The sequence below is a fragment of the Botryllus schlosseri genome, chromosome 4 (genome assembly GCF_051294905.1).
Source record: "Botryllus schlosseri isolate E-star chromosome 4, Bs_hap1, whole genome shotgun sequence".
Classification (NCBI taxonomy): Eukaryota; Metazoa; Chordata; class Ascidiacea; order Stolidobranchia; family Styelidae; genus Botryllus; species Botryllus schlosseri.
This window is the reverse complement of record NC_137239.1, coordinates 24,102,266-24,119,886: the sequence shown is the minus strand read 5'-3', so window position 1 is coordinate 24,119,886 and position 17,621 is coordinate 24,102,266. Positions and strand designations below refer to the sequence as shown.

The window sequence follows — 17,621 nt, the reverse complement described above, 5'->3', positions numbered from 1 at the left end:
CTGGCTGTTTTTCTCTTGAGCTACTCTCTCGTTTCGCTAGACAGCATTGTTGCGTCCCAATGCCAATCTCCATAGCAATGAAAAATTCGAGGCTGATTGTGAGAGTTCCAGGGCCACGAGCGGAATAAAATTTATATTTTCCTAATCAGTGCAGAGTCAGCTTTCGATTGATACCTGTTTTACCAAATTTAATGCTCGGCAAGCCGGTCAAAAATGACCGTCAAATTGCCTGTAGTCAAGTGGAAATTGTGACGTGATACAATTTCACTGAGGCGTGAGATTTGCCTGTGTCGACACCATATAGGACACTATGGTTTAAGATTCACAATAAGCAGACAATGTGCCGTCTACAACGGTAGGCCTATAAAGCAGGCTACAAGCTGTCAAATATCAAATGATAAGTTCACCGACAGTGCAAAATCTATGATACAAACGAAATGCAGAGGTCAAAAAAAATCGACTTTGTGAACAATTTCGACAAATTTTGACCTAACGCTACAATTTTGACAAAACTTTGACATATTTTGACAAGTCAAAAAACATCGCCCTTGTGATGAGAGTCTATAGCACACAACTACTTAGCGTCACACTTGCTCAGCAAAACCAGAAATCTCGTATGCACAATAGTGGTTAGCAGTGATGAGCGGAGTCTGCTTTTCCAGACTCCGAGTCCCTCCGACAACTTTGGTCTGTGAGGCAAAGTCCCTCCGGCTCCGGGCAGCTCAATCCCAGACTCCGAGATAACCCGAAGAATCTTGTCCAGTCTCCGAAACATCCATAACGGTAGAGGTAGTTATTCAAAAACATTGTCGAAGAATCCCTATGATAGCAACTCTTGATAGCAACTCTTAGTTCCTCTGACAGCTTCCGCTTCAAAGATGAAGCCTCCTCATCCAACTTAGGTTTCACCGTAAATCTGGATGGCAAAACGTCGTCTGCACTCACTTTGCCATGCATTGCCCCAATTTCGATCAAGGCATCAGCCATCTGCTTGAGGTCCTTCCCCTCAACAGAGCTCAGTGGTCTGATATCATGGGATACAAAGGAGACAACACCACGGCAAAACTTCTCCTTTGATTTCTCGCTTACTTTTTTGTTGGAAGAAAGAAAGGAACTTATCTTCAACTGCGATCTATTCTTCTTACACGCTTCGATATGTCTTCGAAGATGCGACGTACCACATGCCAACTTGTGATGCTTTAGCTAAACATTGCAATTTTGACATCTCGCAAACCCAGTATACTGGCCATTATTATCATGCATCAGAGTGAAATCCTTCCACACGTCACTCTTTTTCTGCCTCTTTGTGGGTAACCCACTTGACGTCGACGGAGGAAAACCAGTCAGTCCGAACTAACTACCACTTACATCGACGACCACATCACAGGTTTCAGTAAATTAAGTTCCGCATCGCCATGAAACAGTTGATGGAGCTGCACTAAACAGACTTGATGCATCACTGACGCACCGATCGACGCTCGTTGGAGTTGACTAAATGACTATTGACTTCCAATTTTAAAGCTGCTACATGATATCTGGAATTTGGAGTTTGAGACAGACCTGCAACAGAAACATGTTTGCGGTGCAGATTTTTCTTATCACATCAAAGTCATTTCTCAATCAAACCAAACATTACATGACGAAAATTCAGAAGAGTTCTGGATGACTGATTACGTCAATCAATATTGAAGGAAGCGTAGTTGATGCGAGCTGCGAGCAGAGCAAAGCAGACGGTTGTAGTTATTTAGTGTGGCTGTTCAGAAATTCGGAATATTTTGTTTTTACTGGGTAAGGTCAGCTTACCTTAGTGATTTATGTATTATTGAAATCTTTGAAGCGGGCTTAGATGCTGGTATGCCCCTGTAAGCGGATCTTACTAGCGAAAATTCGTCGCAACGTCATTCAATCATTATAACACATTGTATAAGTTATTATTGTTTCAATCCAGAAACTTGCTTGTTATTTGTATATTTCTCACAGATTTAAAAGTAATATTGATGTAACACTTATTATCGATATCTCTCACTGCAGAGTAGTAAAGTTGCAAAGTCTGATGAAAGTTGCGAAAAGTTCTCACAAAAGTGGTATCGCATATTATCTTGTTTCAACTGATACCAACGTTATGAATACATTTTCACAAAATGGACCTATTACTACGTTGATATCATCAGGATAATGGGATATATTCCGTTATGATCATGAACTTGCTGGAAGAATCAGGGTAGCTAAAGGTTGTACCATTGGGAAGCCCCGCTGTATGTTGCTGATTGTAAATGTTTCGCACAATTAATGGCGTAGCATGAAAATCAGTCACGAAACAAATACGCAAGGAGGAATGTGACTATAGAAGACTGCAATGACAGCAACGTGGAAGATTCTGGAGATCTTATCTCATAATATGGTGACTTTCAGCTGTGGATTCAAAGACTGCATCTCAAGGCAGGGAGCAAATGATGCAATGCGGATGATATTGGGCGCCTTTAATTTTGTGAACTACAGACACTGCTCTCCAGTCCCCAATTATAGTGCAGATGGCTGATTGCTATGCACTTGGCAATTATTTTTGCATGTTACCCGTCATATTACAACTTTACAAGGTGTCAACTGTCTGTGTTTTGGTTTGTAATCAGTAGTGTCTTCTGGTCAGAGCTATCGAAAGATACCGGGGGCAAAACTTTACAACACTCCGGTAAACTCCAGAAAAATATCTGTAGTAAACTCCGAGTCCACTCCGAGTATCACAAAATTGGCAAAACTCCGCTCCGGATACACTCCGACTCCGCTCCGATGCTCATCACTGGTGGTTAGGGGACATTAGGCTACCCAGCGGATGGAGTCATCGGAGAGATTGCACGAACTAAACTAGCGATTTAATTCCTATACTATCCCATGCCAATGCGGTCTAAATCATCATGTGGTACAAATAAAGTTTGGTTAAGGCTAGGATTGCCATACGTCCGGATTTTCCCGGACATGTCCGAAATTTCACTGTAAAAACTGCTTCCGGGAGTAAATGATAATAGATCGCACGAAGTGCAAAGAAAAATAACAAGTTAAATAAATCTGCCACGAAATATTCTACTTTATTGTCATAAACGAAGATCTACGAAAAATGTGGGTGGCCAATACGTCAATACGCCAAAACGTCGGAAAGGATATTTTAGTCATCAACATCCCAAGAGTTCGCGGTCAGGCTAATCAAATTTTCGGTTTTTCTTAAAAGTTCACGATAAACTTCGGTAATTTATTTTTTTGATAATACAACTAATTTTGAGAATTGCCTCGCGGGTAGGGCTGAGCACAATGATTCGAGTACTCGAATCTGAATCGAGTATTGATTTTAATGATTCGAGTCGAGTAGCGAAAGACGATTTTTTCGAGTACTGAAATTATACGCTCCTCGCTACTGGAAGTTAATTTATCAACAAGAATTATAGTTTCGATACTAATCTTCACTGTTGCAGCCTTGAAACCTTGATTGGCCGTATCGTAGCATACGAAACATATAGTACAAAGCAATGAACGTTGATGGAAACTGCACATTTCCGAAGTCATGATCATCCCACAACATTGTCACCAAGTGCAATGAAATCGGTATGGTCGAAAAAATACCAAAGTATCTTTAATGTGATGGATAACAGGCATTCTATTCTTTGTGATCGCATGAAAGGTACATATTTGAACTTTGACATATAATATTATGTTATGACGTCATAATCAGTAATACTCGATTACTCGACTCGACTTGAAGCATATTACGTGATTCAGAATCGAATCACTCAGCTACTCGATTTTGCCCAGCCCTATTCGCGGGCCACGGGTTGGCCGCCCCTGCGCTAAAGAGTGACTGGACTTCGAGCCACAACAATATGGTAACCCTAGTTTAGGCTTAGTTGAGGTTTAACTGTGAAGCACTATATTAAAGTCGAATAATTACTTCGAGATTGGTCCTGTGTATTCCATAAGCTTTTATTCTACATACGAACAGTATACGAACAAAGGATCGGCGGTTGATGAATAATGGATTACGATGCGAATGTACGTAGTACAGTCGTACATTGTACAATGTGGTGTAGGCCTAGTGACGCGAAGGATTTTGACTCAACTGCTGACAGTAATCCCTATTGAGAGCAGGCTATGTAGTTTTGAGATTAGAATATCTGCTGCCAAAAATGAGTTACTGTCCAAGTTTTCCGTATTTTGGTCAATTTCTCATTTCGTGTAAACAATATTTGCAAGAAGCTTGAAACAAGTCAAACTGAGCTCTCATAATAGGCATTATAGATATCAGCTCCCGATGGACGTTTAGATTGTCGGATATGTACGATGTAAGAATGTACGTACATTGTACAATTACATACTACGTATACTCAGAAATCAAGCCACAGCCATGAAGTAGTTTATTAATAAATGGTATTTATTAGAATATATTATTAGAATTATTCTATATCATACATTATATTGCTGAATGAGTTACTATTCAATATTAATACTCTGTTGCAATAACTGTATCGAATCCAAGGCTCGGCGTTTTAGCTAATCCTGGCGAAACATATCATTTCATTGCCACGGTACCTGATAAATTCCTGCGAGAATACTAGGCTATTACGATCCCATCGATGCGTTGCAATGTTATACAAAGGATGTGCTTAGCCTGCAGCGATTCCCTCTATCCGGTAGGCCTATGCAGCGAAGGCAGTTCAGCGTGATTAAGTTCAAAAAAGGCTAGTTATTCACAGGTCAAAAGTAAAGCACTTGTGGGCTTACGAACTAAAATTAGTTACATTCCAAGGTGTATTATCATGAAATTATGCCTACAGAAACTTACTTGAAGCATGTTATTTGGAAGCGTCTAGCACGAACTTAGGTAGAACCCGATGTGATTAACTGAGTAATATGACGATGGCCAATATATTAATTACCACAAGTCGAAGGTAACTATACGATTTTGTACTGATAATAATAAATATTTGGTCGTACCCCGCTGTTTTATCAGGTAGACAGATAGGCGATGGTCGTTATACCAGCCTCAATAGCACGATAGAGTGGGCAATAGGCATTGACCACTGACGTATACCGTGAAGCTGTAGCATACGATCTGCGGCCACGTTGAGATTTCCGGCTGTATAGGCCTATTGATGCAATCTGAGTCAGGAGTTAATATTTACAGTGATCCAACATGGATATGACACCAAGTTACTTGTCCGCTGCAAAATCGTATTTAGCGAATTAGCGAGTAATTCCAGGACTTGGCCTTGGATTGGTGCATAATTTATGTAGGCTACTACAGAGACAACAGATCGTGTATACTTGTCTCGACTGTCGAGCGTGACAAATATTCGATGATGGGTCAAGTTCGCGTTCGAAGTGTTGTCAATGGTTACTATCGTTATTAAATTCATACATTTCTGTACCGTGTTGCCGTATACACGTACGTACAGACATGCTGAGTCAGTCGGCTGAGAAAGAATGAAATAATAGATGTACTGTATACGTAAAAGTAAAAACAAATAGTATTCGCAGGTATAGCAATGCTATATAATATTGTTCCTTACCACAGCAGTCCCCAAGCTTGTTGTCTCCACGAGCCGATTCACGGATAACAATTCTGCTGCGGCCGAAAGAAGCAAAGGTTATAACCAGCCCGTGTTATTTTTGACATATGCCAAAAATACCAAAAATAGCTTATTTCTGGCATTTTTCAGATTTTATTTTTGGCAGTTATAGCATCGCCATGAATTCACATTTACAGACTCGAATCAACCACGTAAAACGCTTGAGTTTGGTCTTTCTTATGAAACGGAAGTCACAAAACATGCAGTATGCACACTGTTCCATCAAACATCAAGATTTAAATCCGAATTGAAAACGATGTTGGAGACCAAATTTACCCGATACAAACCGGATGCTTCTGCACAATATATTCTCAATGGGCGATTCACTATGCTACCGGATTTCACAAAGGTCACAATACTTATGATAACAATTCAAAAGGGTTTCTGACACGTTTGGATCGCAGCCTTCACTATCCAACCAATTGATAGAAATAATAAGTGACTTTAATATTTATAATATAAAAAATTATCCAACCGGCAATGAAAAGGACTGAATGTACAATTGTACATATGTATGTTTGGTACGTATAGATCTGGAAGCCTTTTGCACCATGTCTGTTCAAGTGTTCATTGATGAAAGTATGTCTCTACGGGAATGGAATTTGGCATAATGCACAATGCACCCAAGTTCGCTCGTGGCGGCTACATGATGTAACAAAATGCTTGAGCGTTGACAACAGGAAAATTCCTAGTAATGGTGCTAAATTTTAAAACTAGGACCCGCTATTACAGATTCCAAGATATGCTGATTACTACTTCGGCGTGCGGAGATCATCTACTTCCTACTCGCTTAATATCATCTACTTCCTAATCGCTGGATAGAATCTATTTCCTAGTCGCTGGATTGATCAATCCACGGATTGGTCGTATATCCAGATTTATTCACTGGACTTTTTGACCTTTTCATTCACCTTTCATGGACCCCTTGGATAGTAGTCTGAGGCCCCGAAGGACCCACGAACCCTATAATTCAAGAATTCTACTTTACACACTTGTTCTGTCGCTTCATACAAACTCCTGCCGATTCTTGTAGACGTTTTTATCAATATCTTTCATAAAAATCTATATTTTCAAAAAGTCTTATTTTTGGCATTTTAAAATTTTTATTTTTGGCAGTTTTGGCATTTGGTTCCCGAAATGCCAAAAATAACACGGCCTGGATATAACGGCAAAGTGATCATGCGTTCAAATCGTATAAGTTGTGCGAAAACGTGTATCAAGAAATCGATATTTGAAATATGTGTAATCAATCGCTTCGCTTGATAAACGCTTGCTTTTCGTGGCGATGTGGTTCCACCTACAAACATGAGATGATAAGTGAAGGTAAACACCCGCGAAATGTTAGAGTGCAACGAACTCGAACTTTTATATAATCTTCGTTGTGAACACAAACGAAATGAACCGATTCACAAGTTCTCGAGGATGGCAATATGATTTTAAATGATGTGCTGGTAATTCATATATTTTCCGTCACAAATTCAAACATTTAAGCCGTAAAGCGTGAGCTGTACGCCTACTAAGGATTCACGATACATTAATTATGGCCTCTAGCCATGTCTACAAGCTTTCTTGTTCAGGTATAGACTATACCAAGATCGCGTCAGATCGCAACTTTCTCGCCTCAATAGTTAATGAATTGAAACATTACCAGATTTCCAAATTAGTGTGGCACGGACGCGCGGTACATTATTTAACAGCACGTAGGCTAGGTGTCGTTGGCCAATATCTGAATGACATATTTGAAACCCAAATCAAGGGTGGTACGAAACGAACGTATTTCCACTCGAATTTATTCCGTGTTGATTCGCGTGTCCGGGTTCGGGGACCGTGTGATACGTTAATGCACTACCGATATCATTTGGTTTTCTATCAAACAAGGAACTTGCTATTATGAAAGATGCAGAAACTTATCGATACAGATGGGTGGTGCTGCTATCAGCAAGTTTCGTTTGCTCGCTTACTTGGGGCCTTGCTTATACCATCGGTCTGTTTTACGTCAGTTGGGTCAATGAATTCAATGCCGGGAGCGGGGAAGTCGCTGTGATTGGAGGGATCAACACCGGAATATCATGCATATTCGGTAGGGTGGACCAAATTAAACGATTGGTATTTAACTAATATTATGCCAAAGACTTGGGATTATCTTTGCTACCGAAAGCTACTACTACCACTACCACTACTGCTAATGCTTCTACTACACTAAAATATATTGGGCCATCTCGATGACCACCCGTGCATAATATACATGACTTACTATCTCCATTTCTATCTTCATCTAAGGTCCAATATATGATGCGATCCACAGACGATTGGGTTATAGAAGAGCCGGGGCACTCGGGGGAATTCTCGTGGCGGTTGGAAACATTGGCAGCTCGTTGGCTACTAATTTATATGTGTTAGGCTTCTTTTACGGAGGAGTACAAGGTATTCTAGAGTTTTGGGTGTACTTTCAGTGTACTTTGTGTTGATTAATGTGTAAAAACGCATTGAGCTACCATTATTGTCTCTTCACTTATTGAGTACTACAGTATACCATATATATACCAACGACAGTATACAGCAATTTGCCACGCTGGTGGTGCAATTCATATGGCGTAGCATGTCTGTAAACATAATAACATACTAGTGTTGGAAAAGGGTGAGGTTAACGCAGGGGTGGGCAAACTACGGCCCGCGGGCCGCATGCGGCCCTCGACACCTTTCTGTGCGGCCCGCGAGAGTTTAATAAAATCATCAAAAATATTGATAAAATGCGTACCAAAAATCGAATTAATACAGGGACTTGATTAACCTTTTTCTTAGTATATTTCACCATAATAATCTAAGACAGTGGTTGTCAAACGGAGGGGAACACCCTCCTTGGGGGTCGTGAAAGCATCTGACGGGGGCGCGAAGCTGAGCTCAACTGAATTTTTTTCGCGCTCCGCGCGATTTACATACAATTCTAGGGTACGTACTTCCTATATTACTTTTATGTTCAATTTCTGGCGCGACAGCCCGATCTCAAGGCCCACGCAGTTTAAAAGGTTTCAACTGGTAAACATCACAGAAATCCTAAACGACATTGACATAATTCGGATGATGAGTGTGATTTCAGATTGGCCAGTTCAGTTTTAAATATTTCAGTGGTGTGCTTATAATAACGATTCGCGCGTTTCTTAGATAGATTCGTTCTCTGTATGCGTACAATTAGGGTATTTATATTTTGTCTACACATAGTAGAAGCGTGTTTGAAGCTAACATGGGTATGATGCTGTCAGCATTGTGTGCCCTGGAACTGTACCAAAAGTGGAATTGCTAAATCTATGAACAGATCACTGCTCACAGATTCAAATTTCAATCCTGTTCTAAGAATCGGGACAACCGACAAATTGGTTATTGAGGTCGACCAGCCTATGCAATCTCGCCACTGTTTCTCACGCTTGTCCGATATCATCAAAGTAATGTTTGGTTTGCATTGAATAAGCATAGGCTATATATTATCTCCATGTCATCACTATATGATATAATCAAATACCAATACTGCGTTTTGGTGTATAGTCCCAATTTTATATAGTGCGGCCCGCGAATGGATTCAGATGTCGAATGCGGCCCGCGAGCTTAAAAGTTTGCCCACCCCTGGGTTAACGTCTTAACCTATACTGTCGTTGGAACTCGATGCCGATCTAGTTCATAAATGCAATCATTATTTCCAAGACGCATGCCTCCATTACAGGATTCGGATTTGGACTCGCGTACTTTGGCGCTTCATTGGCCGTCAACGAATATTTCTTTCGACAGCGGACCCTAGCGGAAGGAATGGTGACGTTCGGATCTGGTGCTGGCGGATTTGGCTTCACGATGCTGAGTCAATATCTGATTGTCAGTTACGGATGGCGAGTGAGACCTACTCAACGCAACGCGTAGCCGTAGACGTGCCAATGACGTTGTATACTCTATGTCCTGTAATGAGGTCGACTGGAAAGTCCAATGTTGGTACTGAAATGCTTGAAAACAGATGGCTGTGACCAGATTTTCCACCACCTTAACGTAATGTCACAATCAGAAACAATAAGTGTGGCCTATAGTTGCTGCGAATACATTATATGTGTTAGGGCACGAGTGTGCGACTTCTCCTGTCGGTGGGTCTGATATGGGAAAATGAAGTACTTGGTGGGCCGGATTCCTTAATCGATACATCAATCGCTTATTTATCCATCTATATAAGGAATAAATCGTATTCAACGAAAACTTCAATTTTAAAGCATAATTACCAAAAACAATATTTAATGAATTCATTAGCATGATGTACTTCAATAGCTGTTCAAGTCAATGAGACCTCTGCGGTCGATCAAAGTTGTCAACAAGTTCTTTGAACTCTAGCTACATGCCGTAGAAACGCCTCAGCGAAGACTGCACGTGAACATCAGTTATATCGGAGCGCAGCTTTGTTTTGTTAATGATCGAAAAAAGAACTAAAGAATAACCTACAGTCACTACCATTTGACGTAGCAAGTACGCAGTGGAGGATTACGGCAAACCGGACACTGTCTGCCGGCCGTTCGTTGCTCACACCAGTGATAGAGTGTCTGTCACGTCGCGATATAGTCCGAGTGACCAAGTATATAACCCGATCTCATTGCGTGTAGTCTAATTCTAATATTTTTATCTGTCTAAAAAAGCATCGCAAGATTGCGATACAGCTATCCTTTATTCACATCGCAATCTCGCGATGTATGGTTATATTAAGAGTCGAAAGTGAAGTGATTGAATCGAACACTTAGTCGACGAAAACAAAGTAATGAGAAGCGCGATCGATTGATTCCTGCTCACTGAATGAGAACTAGGAAAACCCGCAAAATAAACGACACTCATCAAATTGTTGGACTCTATTTAATGACACGTACCTACGCCTACTACATACCTATCGCGATTGATGAAATGGTTTAGTATAGATTTCGCAAATCAACAATATAATTTATGATTCATTAGTTTCCGTCTACTTTGACGACAAGTCGGGTCGATATCATCGCTCGGTGTCGGCGTTGAAAACGTAGGGTAGCGTTAGCGACAACCCACGCAAGACATGACGGATCTTTGCAAGGTTTAATTATGATTTACATGACCAATTGAACTTGAATATTTCAGGGTGCGCTGTTGATTCTGGGTGGGATCGCGTTACATGTCGTTTTGTTATTCCAATTGGCTTTCACACCCGATCAGTTACACTGGTTGGAACTTGATTGGGAATCGACCGCTTCGGTAAAGGACAGAAGGAGAGTGACATTGGAAAATGGCCAGCGCGATACAAACGACGATAAATCAATGGTCAGCGACGAATACTCAGAATCAATAGGTGAATAACTTAAAGTTGGCTTTTTGCATTGTAAACCAGACCAACAAAGTCATTCTGGTACAATAAATGGCCAGATGGCACAATAAATTGTATTTTGTGGGACGATATAGCCTGGTTCATATTCACTGCTTTTAGAGAATTGATCGCCGCTGGTACTGCTTCAATAATTCTTCCAATTGTTTGTCAGTCTATATCTACTTTGGCTGGATGCATACATGATAATTTTACCTTTTAAATATTAATGTAATGTATACCTCTCCGATGGTGGACTATGGTTGCTATAGAAAATTACATCTCGTTACGCGATAAAATGCGACATCGAGAGCATAGGACTGCAGGGTGGTGATGTTGATCTAACACAGTGGTTCCCAACGTGGGCGATATCGCCCCCCCCCCCCAGGGGGCGATTTGGCGGCCTAGGGGGGCGAAAATGACGAAGGGGGCGATAGGGGGCGAAAATGGACAAAGGGAGCGACAGGGGGCGAAAATAGCGAAGGGGGCGATGACGCGTTAAAACGCCATATTGGAGTCAAGTCGTCGGAAGACCTTTTTTTTTTTGGTCAACCCACGGAAATTTAGTTGCAAAAGTGTAAAATTCGACATCGAGCCGAAAAGTTGACCGGTTTTTTTTTTTTTTTTTCAGTCAACTCGCCGATGATTACAGATTGTATACCGATTCTTCGGTTCGCAAAATCTGGGGGGCGATGATCGGCGTTTAGCTTGAAAAGGGGGCGATAAGTCGAAAAAGGTTGGGAACCACTGATCTAACATGTGTGTGATGAAATTGACTCATCGCGAAATGATCACATCGTGGGAATCGTCATTAGAACTCCTACCTTAAACAGCAAGCCGCCAGTACGCGTGCAGCATGATATAAGAAAAGACGCATTCCAGCATTTCGAGTCCGTGCGACATCCGAAACAGCCTATCATTTTGTTTAGTAGATTGGTAATCCGGGTAGCGCGAAAGACACGAAATATCTAACGCATCACTTTCGTGACCCGAATCGAATTTCTCTTTTAGACCAGGAAAATCGTATATGGATTCGCCGATGCATAAATTTGTTCCGAAATCCTTTATTTCTGCTGATGCTATGCGCGGATCTTTTATGCTGGACCGGGATATACGTGCCGTATGTGCATCTACCTAAGCGTGCCAGGTGTGAGTTTTTGTTCGTCAACTTTGTCGAGATATTTGTTGTATTTCCATCGGTGCACGTCCAGTTAACAGAAGAATATCCTTGAACAGAACATATATATTGTCACATCCCACGTGAGCAATGATGAGGATTTGCAAAACGGATTTGAGGATTTTGGTCGTAATTGAATTGGATTTGGTTTTGCAATATTATAAGGGTGGGCAGTAGGCACGTCAACCTGTCGATCGGATAATACTTGAAACCACCGCAGCGGCCAACACATATAGCTAGGGTTGCATTTATAACAAAATCAATTCGAAACAAACATGTTTAAAACAAAACCCTTATTGTTATTTGTTTGTTTGTTTTTAAGTCATGACGCAACAACTATTCAATTATGACGTCATAGTGAATTAACATTAGCAATTGAAAATATAGGGTAAACATATAGCTCCTTTGACGAAATAGACTTCCAACCCCTGTCATATACGGACCAAAAATATCTTTAACCATGAGGACTACATCGTCATCGTCATGCAGCATTTTTACGGTCGGCGGTCATCATCATCAAAACATTCATTCCGTACCAATGATCTATATCTACGTAGTACGTACTATAGCTGTTGAACCTACTATCCCATATCGTATACGTCGGCAATATCGGGTGGTAATCGTCCGTATGGCTCATACAACATGTTTTTGGAAAGTACATATTTACACAATTATGGCATAATTATTCAACTTTTAAAAAATATTCAAAAGGCCATTGTTTAAAATACTTTTTAAACACTTCAAAACATGTTTTAAACAAAGTGTTTTGAACAACCAATTGTTTTAAATGCAACCCTACATATAGCACATGGCTGCGCACGTTGACGGAAGCGACGCTTCTGTGAAATAGCATTGTCACAAAATAGCTAGGAAACCGACATGGACGAATATTTCTAGATTACATTTAATGTAATGTAACCAGCATTATTTTATTGGTGGTGGAATAAATGTTACATGTTTGAGCTTTCCAAGATGTTCATACTGTTATGACGAAGTGATGAGTGGTACCGGAATGCTCGATTCGATTCTGTGCATTCGGATATTCATATACTCGATTTTACATAGTGCCAGCTTAGTAACTAAAGGTTTAACGAACACTTTTTATTGACATGAGACCATATTTACAGTCTTTTGGGTATCGAGCCCACTAGCATAGCATGGATCGCGTCATCAATGAGTTTGAGCATGAGCGTTGGCCGGCTCGTGATACCTGGGATTTGCAGCATGCTCCAAATCGACCCATTTTACGCATACGGATTCGTGAATGTAATTTCTGGGATTATAAAACATGTATTAAATAGTAATCATTAGTGTATTATGTGCTTTAGGGTGTCGCTGGATTGCTAACGGCACTGTGTCCCCTTCTGAAAACTGAAATCGGTCTCTACTGTTACGCCATATCCTACGGATTTTTCAACGCAGCTGTACCACTTATACGTGCCAGTGTCGCATCACTGTTGGGCCCGGACGCATTTTCCATGGTGTACGGCTGGATAATATCCATAAACGGCGTCGGGTTATTTGTTGGACCAGCTTTGGCAGGTGGTATATCTTACTAGCTTCTGCAATATCATGGTAAGTCCAACCACGAGCCAATTTCAATATATTTCAGGATTGCTATACGACATCACTCAGACGTACGATGTGTCGTTTTACACCTCTGGAGCTGCCTTAATCATGTGTGGCCTCCTTGTATTGTTGCGAAAGAAAGTGAAAGGCACGGAGAAAGCGTTCAAGCTTTCAGAAGAGGCGATAGGGTAATGATTGGACGCATCGTCGTGAATAACAGTCTGGGATATATGAAAATATGTTGAGTCGTATGACTCCAGTAGTAGGAAATCTTGTTTCTCCACGCAAATTGTTGCTAGGAGCACGACCGGAAACCGACCCTGCGCGAGTGGTGGATAAACATATAAAGGCGCTTCATAAAACAGCTAGGCTACTTATTTGAGAAATAAAATACATTTCAATTTTCTACTTCGATGTTGCGTCATTGTGCATCGGCGGGGTCTTTCTTTATTTACGCCACGGGAACAGCAGGATTATTCGATCTTTTCGGATTATTTTCCAAATGCTGCATTTCAAAGTCCTCGAACACACCGCATGATTTCGCATCATATTACACTATCTTCTTCATCATCATCATCATTGGTTTATTAGCAATTTTATCCGTTCAATACACCACAAAAAATGCGATACAATGAAAGACAGGAAGATGTCGAAGCGACTAGGAGTAGTCTATGGAATCAGACACCCACCTTGGCCTAGGCGATGTAAAGAGGAGGCATGCACACTGAATGAATGAAAGTAAAGAAGATAGTATAGGAAAAGAAAGCGACAAGAAATAGGGCGGCATGTAATGGGAAGCGAGATCGATACATCAGTCGTGGTCCGGTAATCTTGAGGATGGGCTGTATTGTAACTCATGTATGTATGTATGTAACTCATGATTATAGTATACTCAGTCTCTGTGGGCTTTTCAGAATCTTCGCCATCCGTAAATTATATTACGATGATGATAAATAGGGCAATTCTTAGGACGTTGCAAAAAAAGATTTTGTCAAAATTGTAGCGTTAGGTCATAAAATTGGTATATCAAAGTCAAAAAAAATCGTAACGACATTTCGTTGGTATCGTAGATGTTTGCTTTCTCGGTGAACTTATCATTTGATAATTTACAGCTTGTAGCCTGCTTTAGAGGCAGGGTTGCCATCGACATGGATCCAAAAAAAGGACAGTCGAAAAATTAGATTAGGATTTTAAAAGCGGTATTCTACATACTCTGTGTGAGTTGAAATAGCGTTCTTTCTAATGGCCTCCAGGTTAATGTCACAATTGCAGATATTGTAATGTGCGAAACACTCGCCCGTAAAGGTTTGTTTGATACCTTTGAATTCTCTCTCATAATCGTCACAAATTTTATGTTTGCTCATTTTAGCTAATCAGATTTAGCCTTATTAGTAGCATTAGTAGCTAAAACTATATGGCCAATATAATTTAGATAAATTTATCAATGATAGCTTTACTACTTTTTAACCAAAGTGTCGACTGCACTGCTCCTTTTTTCACTACGCAATAAATGCTGCCATCCCCACACCTTATTCTGCTATAGGCTAAACAGCAGAAACCTGGTACTGCTGTTTAGTGCTAAAATGACGTACGCTGCTAGAGATTGGTATAGCAGAAACTGCTATACCACTCACTGTCGCCCTACATAATTTTAGAATATTATGCAACACAGATACCAGAGGAAAACGATCAAAGTTCTGTAGTTGTGGAAAATAAGACAAAATAAGGACGCAAGTCGAAAACAAAGACATTTCTTATAAATAAGGACAGTTGAGTTTTTTAAGACCTGGCCTTTCAAAATGAGGACAAATCTTAGAAATAAGGACGGTATGGCAACCCTGTTTGTAGGTCTACCGTTGTAGACGGCCCATCGTCTGCAGATTGTGAATCATAAAAGGTCAAATGAAACATGGTTAACATGGTGTTCTGCTCAACGTACCGCAATATCCTAACTGATTTTGCGGCAACTGTAGGTACGGTGCAGCTCTTGCCTCGGTCATGCTCTTCGACATGCCGAAATTGTCAAATACACCCGACAACAAAGTTTGCATTGATATGCGAGAGTTTCCAAAAGAGTTTCGCAGGCACCCAAATGGCAAACTGTTTTGTGTCTTGTGCAGTCAATTCGTGAACTGTGACAGGCGTGGAAAGCCATCGGTCGCCAGCAAAGCATTAACGACTGCTTACAGCAGCGATATCTGTACCATAATGCGTAATGTAAGTACTGGAATTCTTCATAGGTCCAGATGTAGTTAAAATAAAGTTTTTTCATGTAAAAACTGGTCGATTTTTAAGGCAAAAAGTTTTTACAGGCCGAGCTACTTGGTAAATACAAACAGTTCCAACCAGAAATGAAGAAAGGTAGTGTCCTACAATTCTAACATTATGTGCGGAAACGCCTAATTCACATAGGCGATGACAAAATTTTGTCAAAATTACGTTTTTAGCGTCAAAAATGTCAAAATCGTATTTTATTGTGCAAAAATGCTCCGTTTACAGGTAAGAAAAATCGCCCCAATGATAAACTATCCTAAAGCCTCTGGTATTCTGTGTACTTCATTTAAAACACTGCTAACTTTAACCGCTATAATGGTTACGGTTATAATATTAATTAGGGTTAGTGACCAGACCGTGCAAGGAATACTGCAATTAATATCCAAATTGTGGAAAGTCGGACGCATGGAACGAATTTGGCTTCATTTAAGCAAACGACCAGGTAAGGTATCACTAGGAGTTTAAAGAAAAACGATCACTCGACCTGGCTGCGATTGCAAAACGTCACTGAACAGTGTGAACAGTGAAAATCTGCCTGTTCACAAGCATCACAATTTTCATGGCAGATAACTTTTCTAAAGCCAATGACGAAATTTCTTCGTGTAAACCATTGGAAATCCCAGTGGCGGCTCGTCCTATAGGGCAACTGGGGCATTGCCCCACCTAAAATTTTGTTCAATAACAATTTAACCATTTATAGACGCACAGCAATCAGTATATACCGAGATCACGGCGAAACCCGCATTATTCTTGTGCTTTCGCTAACAAATGCCCATACATAGCGAAGTCTCTGCGAAAATCGAATTATCTTCTGTGTTTTCGCTTTGTGAATGCCTAGCCGCCGGGGCTTGCCCCGGTAGCGCTCATAACAAGCTTTCACTATCTATTCTCTCAAAGCCGCGCACAATAAAGAAACGGTGATTTACTCTCTCCTATTCGTAAAATGGCCGAGCAAGTGGGGCAACTATGCCTGTCGCCCTTAAGGTGTGATGTAACAATCGTATCTATATCTGAACTCGGTTACCGTGATATGCGTTGACTCGACCTTTGCTGGTATATGTCGATTTTGACGGTGTTTCGCACCATGATAATTCTTGAAACTTGGTACTATATGTCGTGAAGGTAGTATTTAGCACTGCTCCAAGTTTCAGGCTTGCTACTCAAAGATAAGGGTGGTAATTTCGTTTCCGAAGTTCAGTGTGTGCTGATCTATCATGTACATTGTACAGCAAACAGATTTTACTCAAAAGCCGGTATTGGTCTCCATTGATTTTGACGATGTTCCATACCGAGATCGGTCATGATATTTGGCACAGTAAGTCTTAATGTTAGTATCGACCGCTGTAATAAGTTTTAAGTTTGTCACTGAACTATGTGGGTGGTAATTTCGTTTCCAAAGTAGAGTGAGAGCTGACTCTTCATTTATCGCTAACAGATTTACGCAAAAGCCGTTATTGGTCTCTATTGATTTTAACGATGTTCCATACCTAGATCTGTCATGAGCTTTTGCACGGTATGTCTTGATTTTAGTATCGAACGCGGTGCCAAGTCTTAAAGTTGACGCTCAATGATTGAGGCAGTTATTTCGTTTTCGAGGTCGAGTATGGTAGAGATGCGCGCTGATCTGATACTTAGCCTA

At 40.7% G+C, this 17,621-nt stretch overlaps 1 protein-coding gene across 1 annotated transcript; it reads left to right on the top strand.

Moving 5' to 3' along the window:
- Positions 1-4,095: 4,095 nt before the first annotated feature.
- On the top strand, positions 4,096-14,116 carry LOC145437517 (monocarboxylate transporter 14-like). The gene is made up of 8 exons (XM_080314779.1): positions 4,096-7,695; positions 7,896-8,039; positions 9,331-9,494; positions 10,743-10,950; positions 11,974-12,109; positions 13,267-13,405; positions 13,468-13,681; positions 13,752-14,116. The coding sequence occupies exons 1-8, from the start codon at positions 7,506-7,508 to the stop codon at positions 13,898-13,900; spliced, it is 1,344 nt and encodes a 447-aa protein (XP_080170905.1). The 5' UTR covers positions 4,096-7,505; the 3' UTR covers positions 13,901-14,116.
- The last annotated feature ends 3,505 nt before the right edge of the window (positions 14,117-17,621 follow it).

What these genes read in the sequence shown, in the direction of transcription:
- LOC145437517 (XM_080314779.1), top strand. Translation starts at nt 7,506, where the DNA reads ATGAAAGATGCAGAAACTTATCGATACAGATGGGTGGTGCTGCTATCA. An exon ending in TTGTCAGTTACGGATGGCGA is followed by an intron (nt 9,495 to 10,742) that starts GTGAGACCTACT and finishes TGAATATTTCAG; the next exon opens with GGTGCGCTGTTGATTCTGGG. An exon ending in TGTTGGACCAGCTTTGGCAG is followed by an intron (nt 13,682 to 13,751) that starts GTGGTATATCTT and finishes AATATATTTCAG; the next exon opens with GATTGCTATACGACATCACT.